The 15,494-nt window shown below is 35.3% G+C and overlaps 1 protein-coding gene and 1 long non-coding RNA gene across 3 annotated transcripts; one reads left to right on the forward strand and one right to left on the reverse strand.

Annotated features, from left to right (window-relative positions):
- Nucleotides 1-2,011: 2,011 nt before the first annotated feature.
- Nucleotides 2,012-5,684, reverse strand: LOC142547654 (beta-glucuronosyltransferase GlcAT14A). The gene is made up of 4 exons (XM_075656039.1): nt 4,998-5,684; nt 3,501-3,576; nt 3,307-3,422; nt 2,012-2,719 (listed from the first exon to the last, which is right to left on the reverse strand). Exons 1-4 carry the CDS (start codon nt 5,542-5,544, stop codon nt 2,211-2,213), a joined length of 1,248 nt encoding a protein of 415 aa, XP_075512154.1. The 5' UTR covers nt 5,545-5,684; the 3' UTR covers nt 2,012-2,210.
- A 1,195-nt stretch (nt 5,685-6,879) lies between these two features.
- Nucleotides 6,880-10,325, forward strand: LOC142545008 (uncharacterized). 2 transcript variants are annotated; one of them, XR_012820193.1, is made up of 4 exons: nt 6,880-7,191; nt 7,558-7,881; nt 9,083-9,176; nt 9,273-9,330. It is a non-coding gene; the product is annotated as an uncharacterized LOC142545008 (long non-coding RNA). The 2 variants fall into 2 exon arrangements; XR_012820192.1 differs by lacking the exons at nt 9,083-9,176; nt 9,273-9,330 and adding an exon at nt 10,118-10,325 and having other exon boundaries at nt 6,886-7,191.
- The last annotated feature ends 5,169 nt before the right edge of the window (nt 10,326-15,494 follow it).

A 15,494-nucleotide genomic window follows, 5' to 3' on the forward strand; every position in this document is an offset into this window, starting at 1 on the left:
TCACGTGAAAACTCTTCATGAAAACTTCCCACGAAAAACACTCTCACGAAAACTCACACAAAAAATCTCCCCGAAAAATTCCTCCAAGTAAACTCTTCTCGCCCTTTTTTATTAAATCTTCGTCGCCCCTCAGCACATGTTGATCACCTCTTATTTATAACCTTCATCTCTCCTAGAGTTTATCTTCCATAAGGAAACCTATAAGACATGGTAAACAAGAATTATATTAGAAACAAAATAAACAATACCATATCATGTAAATCATTATCATAAATATTATATCTATAAAATGCAAACCCAATATTCCACATAATCTTATCAATAGGAAATTAAATTAAAGGAAGATATTATATCACAATTAAATCTTAACATAATTATCTAGAAAGGCAAAACCATAATTAAATATTATACTCAATCAAATCAACAAGGAATAGATAATATTAGAGAAATAAATCAATAAGATATATCAATTAAAATTAGGAATAAATCTTTCCCTTCAAAGAGTTACTAGTTCTCCAAAAAAATTATTGACATCCTCAAATGAACATTAATAAAACTAAAATCTTAGAGTATTTATATGCACATATATGGGGCGGACCATACTCAGACGAGTCTGAAAAATTGGACTCAAGACCCACCTCATTACCCATTTGATATGCCCAAACCCGCCCCAGACGGGACGGATCCATTACGAAATTGGGTAAAACCCGAACCCATCGACATCCCCCAAGCTTAAATAACGATAAAACTCATCATCCAAAAAAATATTGTAAAACAACATAAATTTTTATTTTAAAATATATTATAAAATATAATTATACATAACAATTAGAATTTTAATATGATTTCTAATTTTTTTTAAAAATACCAAACACTAAATTATTATTTTATATGCACGTATCGAGTGCCAAAAAAATATATGATATATAGAATCGTCGTGTGTATCATGTAGAAGATAAATTTCATAGAATTTAATCATTATCTAGCTAACACAAATCTAACACAACCCTAAATCGAATCAATTTATCAGTGCACATATAACATGTGTCCCACTTTAATCGAAACTGTCCGAACAAAATCAAGACAGATCCAACATTTTCCATTTGTAATAATTATTTTGTCTCTGACGTGATTACCACACTTTAAACAAATATTATTATTATTATCTGAAAATTTAAAGATATTTCGTCAACCATTGGGTTTATGTAATATAATACGAAGTCTAAAATTTTCCATTTAATTTGTAAATGAGTATTAAGGCTTCATTCAATATGGTGTTTGATCCACATTTCAAATCATTTTTAAAGAAATTATAGCACATAAATTGAATTTAAAAATAAAGAATGAAATTTACGAGCAGTAAATTTGATTTATACTTACTTTAGATCAAACTCGAATCGAGATGGAGTAGCTCAATTGGGCACTCGCTGCCTGTTTGTGATAGAGTATTGGAACTTGAATTATAACATTTTTCATTATTATTTAGCATTATTGTATGAATTTTATTTTATTTTTATTTTTCATATATCATTCAAACTCTATAATTTTTTAGAGTCGAACTCGAGTTCAATCGATTTGAACAGTATTCATGTAAAATTTGAATATTGAACTCAGATTAGACAATATTCAAGCTCGATTTGGTTCGGAGCAAAAATTTGTGTGAGACGGTCTCACGGGTTGTGTTTTATGAGACGAATATCTTATTTGGGTCATTCTACAATAAAAAATAATATTATTAGCATAAAAAGTGTGAGACGGTCTCACGGATTGTGTTTTGTGAGACGGATCTCTTATTTGAGTCATCCATGAAAAAGTATTACTTTTTATACTAAGAATATTATTTTTTATTGTAAATATCAATAGGGTTAACCCGTCTCATAGATAAAAATTAGTGAGACCATCTCACAAAAGATCTACTCTTGGTTCGGTTGCATCCCGATGCTTTTAAATTTCTGAACCGCAAGAAATGTTGTTCTATTCTGAGAGTTATTATTAGATCAAGTTAATGAAATGAAGAGGTATGAAGATATAGAGCATGTTTCATTATCAGCGGAAAAATTTACAAAGAATTAATACAAAAGATTCTGCTACAAGATTTAATACAACAAAGATTTGAAAACAATTCATGTCTCTTGTTCCTCGTCTCTTCGCTCCCTCGTCTTCCTTCCCATAGATCCTGGTCCACGAAAAAAAGGGTGAATCAACAAGAGTCATTCGTCTACACATCGATAGGATCGGGCCGTTTCATTCGATAGGATCTCAACAAGACGTCTTTCGAGCCTCTTAGCACCCACACCAGGCTTCAAAACATCAGAGTCTCCCCATATGTCACATTTATCTTCAACCGAATTGCCTAAACACCATCCACCAGGAACAGGTTTACCTGGATTTCGCAGCAGGATTTCATGGTCGATCTGGTCAAGAATGCGGTCGTTCTCTCTGAATGGCGATGCGAAGGCTGCTCCACTCTGGATCAGATCATTGAAGTTGCTCGAGTTAAGAAAGTCAAGCTCGTGCCTAGAGTCGAGGTAGGCGTAATGAAAGCTGTGGTTGATTGTTTTTCGATTGAATTGGTGGGAATTGCATGCAACTGTTGGGAAGTAAACGGTATTTGATGCGGGTGTATTAGACAGGTACATTAGTAGTGTTCTGGGTAGGTTATCTGTACCCATGATGCAGAACTCGAGAAATTTCCGACTTAAAATAGTCGAAAACGAACCTGTAAGCGAAAGGATAATATACGTTACACGACTATGTCTCCTTCCGTACTTAGAATTTCAAAACATAATGGAACATCCAGAAAATTAATTACCAAAATGAGAAGCATATTTCATGACATTACAATATAACATACAGCATGCACAGAAATTTCTTCCTCAAGATATAAGAAATGAAAACATCCTTTCCTTCCCCAGGTTTAAGGTTGAGCCAAGTCATATTCGAGCACCACTTGAAAATAAATCATTATGTGTTCGAGCTTGAGAGAGCGATGATTTTCAAGCTCGAGTTTAATTCGAGTAACTCAGACTTGAGCTTTGGAGTGACGGGAGCTTGAACAATGTAAGCTTTATTTTTTTAGCATTGCCGAGCTCGAATTTAGACCATTCATGTGCAAAATTAAAAATACCCTTCAACTATATAGAGTTCGTAATCCCAAAACCTAATTATATTTGTGAAATACCTGAAGATAAAATAGTAGTTCAAATAATATTAAAATAACAAATATTAAAAGAAATCATAACCCGAGCACCAGAACTAGAAGTTCGTTCAACATGAAACAAAATATAACTGTATTTAAGCGACAACCTGTGAATAATCGGAATGTATCCGGGAGCTCTCTTTTTTGAGTGGCATAAAACATCTCACTGTTCTCCTCGAGAAAGAGCGCAGTGTCAACAACGATTGGTTTCAATTTGCGTGATCTGCAAACAAACTTTATAATAGTCAGCTTGGTTAACATAAAAGAACGTGATTCAGTGATCAAAGGTGAGATTCCATACTCTCTCCAGCCAATATAGCTCGTGTGATTCACAAAATTAAGATCTCGAGGCAGATAGGACAAGATATGCAAAAGATCTGCAAAAATGAATATTTCCTTGTCATTCAAAGTGGAAGTTTATCCAAAAACACTGAAAAGTCTGATTAGTTCAGGCACTTCAAAGCCCCTGTCATGAACTCATTCAAGTAGCGACGATCACATAGCATTGTTGTTGACACATTACATTAACAAAATTTAAACAAACAATTAAACACAAAAATTATAATAGACTATTGAGTAAAATAACGAATACATAAACATTTGAAGGGATAAAAATAAAAAATCTAAAATAACACAAAACTCGAGTTTGCACATCATTTCAAAGACGATATCCTTTTAACCGAACTCCGAGCAAACTTAGCAACTATGATTAACCAAACCCCGAGCAAACATAGCAAATGTTAGAACATGGCAGATGGCACCAATGTACTCAATACTTGAATTACACATAAAGCATTATGGCAGCAGGAATCAAGAAAAAACTCAATTAAATTCAATAACGAAGACACATAAACATGGAATATATTTAAAACTGCCTCTCGAGTGTTATTCGGATGAATGAACCAACCCGAACAGAATAAATACTATCTCCGACTATCCTCACAATTTTCCCACATCCTGCAACTGTTGTAATACTAAAATTCCAATCAACAAAAACACCCGAACACACACAATAATGGACTAACATAAAGGTTTAAAAATCTACAATAGAGTACGAATAATTGAAGCTCTGTCCACATCAATTACACAACAAAATCACAACCACTTTATCCTCACATATGTGATGTACAAGTTCACATACAAAAGTAGATAAAGCTAATGTTAGAAACAAAACAACATATTTAAAATCTTTGATAAGATTGGTCGTGATTCATAGTTATACGAAATTTTTGCAACCATTTTGTGATAAAATCATGTAAAACGTATATTGTATTCCATTCTGTCTTCACTATACTATTGCCACCATACAAAATTCAGCAACTACTTTTACAGGCCAAAAGTTGATAATTAACAGCCAATGCACCAATCGCCAACTCAAATTACTTTCACAACCGCACACAAGCATACTAAAATTACAGAGCCAACCAAAATTTTATCGAGTATTCACACTCGATACTAAAAGAACAACAACAAGACCAAAACTTTTGAGAGTTTAGGAACTCCATAACCTATAAGAGCCCAACGCCTCACAACTAAATTATCCAACAAACAAACAAACTTCAATCGAGACACTCTCCAAGACGCCAACTCAGGCATTTGATCGCTCTACAGGTACTTCCGGATGAACACTAAATACACAGTACGATCAAGTGCAATAAACTTTCTGAGATTAATAGCACAGCATGTAGAAATCCACATGAATCAGCAACAATTAAATCACACAAAATGAAACCAACATACAATCAGCAAGTTCCCACTCACAAACATGTTCACTCAAAAAATGCACAGATAAAATTACCATCTTGAGTGACAAGGGGATAATCATCAGCATCGAGATTAATGAACCAATCCCAAGTATCCGAAACACGAAGCAAGACAGCGGCGCCGTGAAGCGTTGAGGAGAGATAAGAAGGCCCATTATCGAACACATAGTCCGCCTTCCCAATCACATGAACATTCTGCGCAGCTACAAAGACCGACACAGATTTGACCGCAACTGCCAAAGCCTCACGCTCGGACTGCTCAGCAGAGCGGTCAAGGTGGAGGAGGTAGTGATTCCTAGGATGATAAATGGAGTGAAGAAGACGAATAAGCCGGCCCGAGTCGTTGGCGGATCCGGATATGAAGTAGGCGAGGGAAGGTGGGGCCGGAGGGGTAGTCGAGGGGTTGTGGAAGAGGATGCGGTGGTGGCGGGGGAAGAGGGATGGGTGGGGCCGGGAGGGGGGTCGGGGAGGTGTGGGGATGGTAATGAGGGAAAGGATTAGGAGAATGGAGAAAAGGGTGGTGGATAGAAGAATGTATGGAGAGGGTACGGCGGCGGCGGCGGAGGGTGGGTGGTGGTGCATTGTGGGTTCCGATTCTTGGTTTCTTAAAGCTGTGAACTTTAGGACATTGTTGTTGTGATGGAGTTTATTTCAAGAAACCATTATTTAATTGCAGATCTCAGGTAGGTTGGGGAAGACAAAGACAAGCTCTAAACTGAAAACTTTGTCTTAACACTTCAGCAATAGTTTTTGAGTAGGTATCTTCTGATTGCGTGACAAATTCTTATCGATGTTCACACTAAAAAATAATTTTCTTAATATAAAAAATAATAATTTTTTATGGATGATCCAAATAAGAGATATATATCATAAAATACGACCAGTAAGACCGTCTAACACAAATTTTTGCCATAGATTTTTTGCGAGACGATTTTATAAAAAGATTTTTTTTAAAAAAAATTCTTTGAATTAGAGATTCGTCTCATAAAATTAATCTATAAAATAATTTCACAATTTTTTTTGTATTTTTTGGGAATAAGTTTTGTAAACGATGATTAGTCGATAAATACTTTTACAATAATGATATAATGTGTTACCAAATAATCACAAAAGTGTCCAATATTTAATCAAAATAATATTATTTATTATTTTCAGAAATCTGTTTTTTAAAATAATAATCAATTTTCTCATTACTAATAAGAGCATATATGAAATACACGTTAATTGAAACTAAAATGGTGGTTAAATAGTTCTACAAAACTATGCAAACTCGATATTCCAAAACACCGCACATATCGAATTTAACAATATATCGTAAATTTTGGTATGGCACGAACATTTCGGTATCGGTATTATTTTTTGGTACCAAAATTTTTCTGAAACGTATTAAGTATTCTTGGGAAAAACCTGTACCAATCCAGGTCCAATGAAAACAATCGAACAACAAAAAAAGCCATCAAACCATTAATATCTCGCGACACAATTTGTTTTTTTCAATTTTATAGGATAAAATAAAATTAAAGCTTGACAGTACCAGTGGTACTTACAAAAAAAATGTTACGAAAAAACATAGTAAGAGCAACGAAATAATAATAGCAATTTAGTATATTTTTTAGAGTAAAAAAGTTATTACAAGAATATTATATTTGGTTAAATAATCGATTGAGAGGCAAGAAAAAAATTAGTATTTTAAATTTGAGATTTTCTAATCTTAGTTTTTTGAGGTTTGAAATCTACAATTCTAATTTAAAATTAGGATTTAAGAACAATCGTGGGGAGGTGTAAAATATATTTTTGTTTTTTAATAGTTTATTTTATGGGGTAAATGTCCTAAAATCCCCAACATCATTTTAAAATTTGAGTTCAGTCCCTAGTTAATATTTATTTTTTCTCACTCTCAGACAAAACAAAACATACGTTCTAACTCCCTGATTCATCAATGTTGCCCTTTTATTCAATTGACCGACTTTTACCCTTTTTCTTTATTTGTTTAAGCACTTATCCTCCAGAAGAAATCTCGTTTTTGGGGCAAACATCAACGAACGAGTTGAGACCTGAAACATGAAGACGTTGTGCATAAGAAATTTTTGAAATCCGTCGTGCTGAGAAGACCCTTGAAGTGATCGTGTTGATAAGAAATCCGTCGACCTTGAAGCCGACAAAACCGTTGAAGTGTAGAATTATTGAGTGATCAGAACCGAACCAAAAACAATTAAAGACGATTTGAAAGTGCGTTTCTTTCCTTAAGCTTTCTGTTTTGTTTCTCGTAAAATTACATGTTTGTGATTTAATTTTGCTTTATTTGTTTCAATTTTAATATTGTTGTTGTTATTGCGTGATTTTCTGTAAATTCCCTACATTTGTGAATTATACCGGTTTCATTTCTAATGTTTAGGATTTAGTGTTATTATTGATTTTGTGTTTCATGTGTTTCAATTGTGAGTTGATTATCTGGAATATTACCCTGATTTGTCGTTTAATTCAATTTTATCCTCTAATTTTACAGTTTATTTCTTTATTGTAGAAGTTGTTAATTTTTTTAAAATTGTCTTGAAATTATTTACAGTATTAACTTTGTATGTTTTGATGTATTAGGTGCAAAATGGAATCTGTAAGTGGGGCTTGCAACCTTTCGTTTTTGGGTAGTTGTAAGTGCAAGAAGCAGTTGTTTGTGATTTCAATTTTCAGTGGTTGTAGTCTGATGGATATATTTGTGAGGCTTGGAAAGAAATGTGCAGAGATTACTCCCGAATCTATGATTTTGCAATATGTAGCTCCACAACACAAGATGTACGTGACTTTGAACGACGATGATGATGTCCTAAATATGATTCATCTTCATATGTGCATGAAGCTCACCATGATTGAATTGAGAGCAGAGAGTAAAAACGAACATTTCAGCAGCCTAAATATTGGGAGGTAAAATATATTATATTTCTCTCCGTATTTTGGTTTGATAATTTTTTTATTTTACATCTAGTAAGCTCGAAATTGTGAAATTTTGAAACTGGTGTAGTTTTACTATTTTGGCTCTAGTATTATGATATAAATACATTTTTCTGGCAGATTATTGGTTAATAATATGTAGTTGAACGCATATTTAGGAGAAGTACAGATTATGATTTGACAATACTAATATTATTTACATTCAATATTATACATTTTGTATGTTAAATACTTATTCGTGTATCTTGCACTTAACAAGTTTATATCAAATTGGTAAGGGTTGTTGAGGAAGACATACAGTCAAATAGTGATAATGAAGCCGATCAGGCCTCATTGTGCAATACACTAGATGCTTGGATTAATTGCATCTGTGGCGTATGTAAATCATTCAAGGATGTTGCTGACTTTAGACGATGTGTTAAAAATTATGTCGTTTCTATAAGACGTTCATTTTCGTACAGAAAGAATGATACCGAAAAAGTCACTGCTACTTGTACTGAAAAGAGTTGTGGCTGGAGAATTTATGCTTCTAAATATAAAGCAGACAATATATTTGCGATTCGAAAATGCAATTTACATCATACATGTGGTGAGAATAATCTACGTAGTAGAGGACATCCTAGAGCAGATGCAACATGGATAGCTAATGTGGTGAAATACAAATTGATAGGAGAGCCATCTTATCGTCCTTGTACAATTCAAAAAGACTTGCAAAGAGATTATGGAGTAGAGTTAAACTATCGCAATGTGTGGAAGGGCAAGGAGTTAGCGATGCATGATATTCATGGCACAGATAAAGGATGCTACGATAGAATAAGATTGTATTGTTGTGCTGTTCGAGAAACGAATCCTGGAAGTGTTGCTGAGTGTGAGATTGATCCCATAACTAATAAATTTAAACGACTCTTCATTTGTTTTCAGGCATGTGCAATTGGTTTTGTTACAAGTGTAGACCGTTAATTTTTTTGGATTTGACTCATATAAAGAATAAGTATAAAGGTTGTATCTTACTTGCTGTGTCGAAGGATGCCAATGATGATCTTTTCACCATTGCTTATTCTATAGTGTATGCAGAGAATGATATTAATTGGGAATGTTTTTGTTATCATTTGATAAGTGTTCTGATTTCGTATCAAAACACTCCATTCAATGAGTACACTTTTTTCTCCGACAGACATCCTGGGATTATCAAGGCAGTTAAGCTAATATTTATGGGTAGTCACCATGCGTATTGTTTGAGACATTTAGTTGATAATTTTGTGAAGTAGGTAAATAGTCTATTACTTACTTTTATCTAGACTGATTTGATTTACTTGTTTGTAAATATGTGTTATTAATCTAATTTTTTTTTTTTATCATTTTAGGTGTTGCGAAGCTATCCAAAACATAATAAAAAACATTGGTCCTCGGTATTCAAGAAAGTTGTGTATGCTCCATTTGTGCAGAGTATGAACAACATATAACATAGCCGAGTGTTGGAATAATTGGGTTAAATCAGCTCGGTATCTTCCTATTGTGGGTATGATGGACCATATACGAGTGCAAATCATGAACATGATGCACCGTCGATGTGAAGCAACATCGGCAATGGTTAAAGAATTAAGTCCGAAAAAGGAGAAGGCTGTTGCTAATGTATATGTAGAATCTCGAAAGTTGAGAGTGCACCGGTCTTGTAATTGGAGGTTTGAAGTAATTGATGGTGAAAAATCATTTGCTATTGATTTAATAGACATGAATTGTTCATGTAGATATTGGCAAATCAATAAGCTTCCATGCAAGTATGCATGCGCCGCAATTGAGTCGAAGTCGATGTCGTTTTATGATTTTTGCAACAAGTATTTCAAAACTGAAATGTACCGCCAAGCATACGAAAGAATTATTGATCTCACTCCAACTTTTGATACTAATGAGTCTTATCTTGATGATGGAAATGTAATCAATGCTCCTGATGTCAGCAGTCAGCCAAGCCGTAGGAAGACTAAGAGGATACCATCGCAAGTCAAATCACGTGTTTCAAAGTGTAGTCGTTGTCATACGAGAGGCCACAACAAACGTAGCTGCAAAGAAGCTATAAACTAGTTGTGAATGTTGCACAAAAATGGTGTTTCAATATTTTAATTATTGTTAAATTCTTACAGTTAGTCTATTTCAATATTACTCTATTATTGTTTCTGACTGACACCTGAAATACTTTTCAACACTTCCACAGGAAAAAGAGAGTTCTAGAAGGGGAATCAAGCATAGTGATACCAGTGAGAAGGCATAAATGTTCCAGTGAAAGAATTGGTGGTTAACACATTATGTGATTGTTTTGTTTTTGAAAATGTCGTGAAAGACTTGGTTTGTCATTATGTCATGTTGTTGCAGTGTTTTCTGATGCATTGTATTCTCATATGTTCTCTGGAAAATACCTTGGGCTTGTGGTTGTTGTTTAGTTAACATCGTGTCGTAGACAATTTATTATTGTGTTTGTGGACGATGTTAAGCACCTTAATATTTACTTCTAGTGTTATTTGTTTTTGGAATGTTTGTTGTTTTATATGTTTGCTTTTTAGGTTTGGTTTTAATGGTGTTTCTAAGGGTTGATATCAATTTTGAACAGAAATTTGAGTACAAAACTTTCTTTATTGGATATATTATATGTAAACATAAGTACAAATATTAAAATCTTGGGTATATTTTGAACATGAGAAAACTAGAATATAATACAATCTTAAGTAGTTTGGAGGTCTGATGACCTTGATTGTGTACATATATTATATTATATGACCAACTTTATGTGGTGCTCGATCGAATGCATATTGTACTCAATTAATGTGTATTGTGTGCTCGATTGGTAATTTACTATAATCAATCGGACTTGTTTTGTACCTCGACATTACCACGATATAACCTCATCCGGAAATAAAGCGTGTCTTAGCATGATTATATGACCAACTTTATTGGTAAAGTTGGTGCTCGATCGAATACATATTTTACTCAATTCATGAGTACTATGTGCTCGATTTGTAATTTACTATACTCAATCTGACTTGTTTTGTACCTCGACATTGCCACAATATAACCTCATCCGGAAATGAAGTGTGTCTTAGCATGATTATATGACAAACTTTATTGGTGCTCGATCGAATGCATATTGTACTCAACTCATGTGTACTGTGTGCTCGATTTGTAATTTACTATACTCAATCAGACTAATTTTGCACTTCGACATTGCCACAATATAACCTCATCCGGAAATGAATTGTGTCTTAGCATGATTATATGACCAACTTCATGTGGTGCTCGATCGAATGCATATTTTACTCAATTCATGTGTACTGTGTGCTCGATTGGTAATATAATATACTCAATCTGACTTGTTTTGTACCTCGACATTGCCACAATATAACCTCATCCGAAAATGAAGTGTTTCATAGCATGACTGTGGGGACCCGGACGCTAATCAAGTTCATAATCGTCATTGGGACAATTTAATCAATTATAATAAATAGGGTCTAATAATTTTTTTTTTAAATGCGGAACGTAATGAAAATCATACTCGTATACATATCAGTATAAAAATAAGGTACAAGTACTGTACATCATACATTCAATACAAGCTAAGGTTCAACAACTAGCTATCAAGTGTTCAAACCCTATCTACAGCAACATCAAAGTCCGTGGTCTCCACTCTAATCATGATCTCTCGTCATCTCCTCGACCCTGATCCTGTCCCACCTGTTGTCATGCACACATACAAACACGACAACAACCGGATAATTCCGGTGAGAATATAATCCCAGTATAAATCAATGAACATGCAATCATATAATCAATCTAAAGCATGAAGCAGATATCAGATATATATCAAAATCTGAAACATAATTAATATCAAACTATCAATCATAATCGTGACTCCACGACTCAGACTAGACTCAATCCTAGTCTAGGGATCCCGATTTCCAGATGTTGGTATTCCTATATTGACCAACAGTAATAGAAGAAACTCCGATTCTATCCACGTCGATATAACCAAACATCCGGTGTCTTGACCTATCCGTCACAGACTGTGGCATTATCGCCAATACACTATCTTGTGACATCGTGCAATGTGCCCGTGGCGATCCCACCACTATCAGGCACTTCTGTCACAAGATCACTCGTCTAATACTCGTCTAATACATGCTTCCTATAAATCAATAGAACAGCATATAAAATCAAATCAATGCATATAACAACAATACGTATGTGATTTAGGGAAACTCAAGTATATCCTACTCGAGTCGATCTCCCAATACCACATTGACTTATACCTTTCGTTTGTAGTCTCGATCTGAAGAAATGGAAGTTCTGAACTCAAGACTGTCTGTGTAAATCTGAAATGACATATTGAGAATAATAATATCAACCTTCCATTCTCAATTCAATACTGAATCTGATTAATCTGAATTTAATTCAAATCATCGGCATAACAGTACAATCTCAATATCCCCGTGGATACCATATCAACAACTATCAATTACAAATCATAACCCATATCCGATACAATCTGTAATCAATAAATAATCTAAATCTGTCCGGTTTTCAGTCCATATAATCAGAAATTCATAACAATTCCATAATCAATCTGTTCTTCGATTTGATTTCGATTCTACGATGTGTAGTATTCCCAGAACACATAATAATGATCAAATAATAATTTCTCCAATATCATAATTTCAAATGATAACAGAAGTCAATAAAACTTACGTCCTGTAGTAGCTATCGACGAGAGGATCTCAGAAATGTGTTCAGATCGAAATTCTGATAAACGGATACCGCACAATCAAATTTCTAAAAGAAGAAATGAACTTGGGATTCCCTGAAACTTTTCCTTCGATTTTCCTTGTCTTTCACACGAGGGAATGAAGATTTAACATTTTATATATGCATGGTGAGGACAAGTGTCCCACCCAATCCAACTAATTGCACTTTAGCCCCTGGATTCTTCACTATTTGCAATTCAGCCCTCAATAACTCTTTTTAATTCAATTTCAATCCTATGGAATTGTAAACCATGGAATATGACTCAACATTCCAAAATTCATCAATTAAATAATCTCGGATTAAAATGATATAATCTCGGGCCTTACAATTCTCCCCCTCTGAGACATGATTTCGTCCTCGAAATCTCAAGCAATCATATCACAGGCAATCAAATCAGAAATAACAGAACTGAAATAGGAAACTCACATCAGTGGAATAACTCTGGGAACTCCTGTCTCATGTCTGATTCAGTCTCCCAAGTAGCTTCTTCAATGCCGTGACGAGTCCACTGGACTTTCACAAGTGGAATGGTCTTTGTTCTGAGTTTTCTTTTCTTTACGATCAATAATCTGTATCGGCTTTTCAATGTAACTCAGAGATTCATCAAGCTCGGGCTCGTCTGGCTGAATAATATGAGAATCATCGGGGAGATACTTCCGCAGCATAGATACATGAAAGACATCATGTATTCCAGATAGAGAAGGCGGTAATGCGAGTCGATCGGCACGATCTCCTATCTTCTCGAGAATCTCGTACGGCCCAATATAACGTGGAGACAGTTTCCCTTTCTTGCCAAATCTGACAACTCCTCTGAAAGGTGAAATCTTCAGGAATACTCGGTCTCCTGCCTCAAATACCAGCGGTCTACATCGAACATTGGTATATTTGGCCTGTCTGTCTTGAGCTGTCTTCATTCTCTTCTGAATCAGCTTCACTTTTTCTGTCATTTCTCTGATCATATCTGGTCCAATCTCAGGTACCTCAGAGATATCGTCCCAATACAAAGGGGATCTGCACTTCTTTCCGTACAATGCTTCAAATGGTGCCATCTCAATACTCGTTTGATAGCTGTTGTTGTACGAAAACTCACAAAGTGGCAATGCCTCTTGCCATCCAGTGCTAAAATCAAGCACTACTGCTCTCAGCATATCTTCCAATGTCTGGATAGTCCGCTCTGACTGTCCGTCGGTCTGTGGATTATACGCGGTACTCAGATGTAACTTCGTACCTAGAGCCTGCTGTAAACTCTGCCAGAAGTGCGACGTAAATCGAGGATCACGGTCTGAAACAATCGACTTCGGCACTCCGTGCAATCTGACCACTTCCTTGACATAAATCTCAGCCATCTGGTCATTTCTGTACGTCATCCTGTATGGAATAAAACATGCGGATTTGGTCAATCGATCAATCACGACCCAAATCGCATCAGAACCCTTGGAGGATCGTGGTAACTGTGTCACGAAGTCCATGGAAATGTGATCCCATTTCCATTCAGGAATGGACAAACTCTGTAACAATCCTCCTGGTTTCTTCCTTTCAGCCTTAACCTGTTGGCAATTCAGACACTTGGATACAAATTCAGTAACATCAGATTTCATCTGTTTCCACCAATATTGTGCCTTCAAATCATTATACATTTTTCTGCCACCAGGATGAATACTGAATCGATTGTTGTGCGCTTCAGTCAATATCTGCTGTTTCAAATCTGAAACATTCGGTACAACAATATGATTATTCACATACAGTACATTGTCACGTATCTGATACTCTGATCCGTGACCTGGTCTGACCATAGCGATCGAATTCTGCACATTCTGATCAACTTTCTGTGCTTCTTTGATTCTCAATAATAGTTCTGGTTCAGCCCGAATAGCACATATCTTAGAGTCTGACAATTTGTCTCAAATACTAATCCAGACAAACAGCAGTCTTCTATCAAATTTGAAACACCAACAGTCGATAAGGACAAAGAACATACCTTTCGACTTAGTGCATCAGCTGCTGCATTCGATTTCCCCGGATAGTACTTGATTTCACAATCGAAATCTTTCAGTAAATCAAGCCATCTTCGCTGCCTCATATTCAGCTCGGGCTGTGAAAACAGATACTTCAGGCTCTTATGATCAGAATAAATTTCAAATTTTTCACCGTACAGATAATGTCGCCATATCTTCAATGCAAAGACAATGGCCGCCAATTCAAGATCATGAATTAGGTAACGAGTTTCGTGTGGTTTCAGCTGTCTCGAGGCATAGGCAATGACATGCCCTCGCTGCATCAATACACAACCCAATCCTCGATGAGATGCATCACAATAAACCACAAAATCACCAGTACCTGATGGAATAGTCAATATCGGTGCACTGGTCAGTCTTCTCTTTAATTCAAAAAAACTGGTCTCACATTCCTCAGACCAAACAAATGGAGCATTCTTCTGAGTCAACTATGTAATCGGTTTGGCAATACTGGAAAAATGCTTGATGAATCGACGATAATATCCTGCCAAACCCATAAAACTGCGAATTTCGGGCACTGACGTCGGTCTTGGCCAAGAAATCACTGCCTCAACCTTACTGGGATCAACTGATATACCGTCTCCGGATATAATATGCCCCAGAAATACTACCTGTCTCAACCAGAACTCACATTTCGATAGTTTAGCATATAACTTCTCAGCCCTCAGAATTTTCAACACAGTTCTCAGATGATTAGCATGCTCAATCATATTCTTTGAATAAATCAAGATATCATCAATGAATATGATAACAAAATCATCCAGATATCTCTGAAATATGCGG

The sequence above is a fragment of the Primulina tabacum genome, chromosome 5, assembly GCF_025594145.1.
Source record: "Primulina tabacum isolate GXHZ01 chromosome 5, ASM2559414v2, whole genome shotgun sequence".
NCBI lineage: Eukaryota > Viridiplantae > Streptophyta > Magnoliopsida > Lamiales > Gesneriaceae > Primulina > Primulina tabacum.

Coding starts and splice junctions, on each gene's coding strand:
- LOC142547654 (XM_075656039.1), bottom strand. CDS start 5,544: ATGCACCACCACCCACCCTCCGCCGCCGCCGCCGTACCCTCTCCATAC. Junction 3,577..4,997: donor TCCCCTTGTCACTCAAGATG/GTAATTTTATCT, acceptor TCATTTTTGCAG/ATCTTTTGCATATCTTGTCC. Junction 2,720..3,306: donor TACATTCCGATTATTCACAG/GTTGTCGCTTAA, acceptor TTTCGCTTACAG/GTTCGTTTTCGACTATTTTA.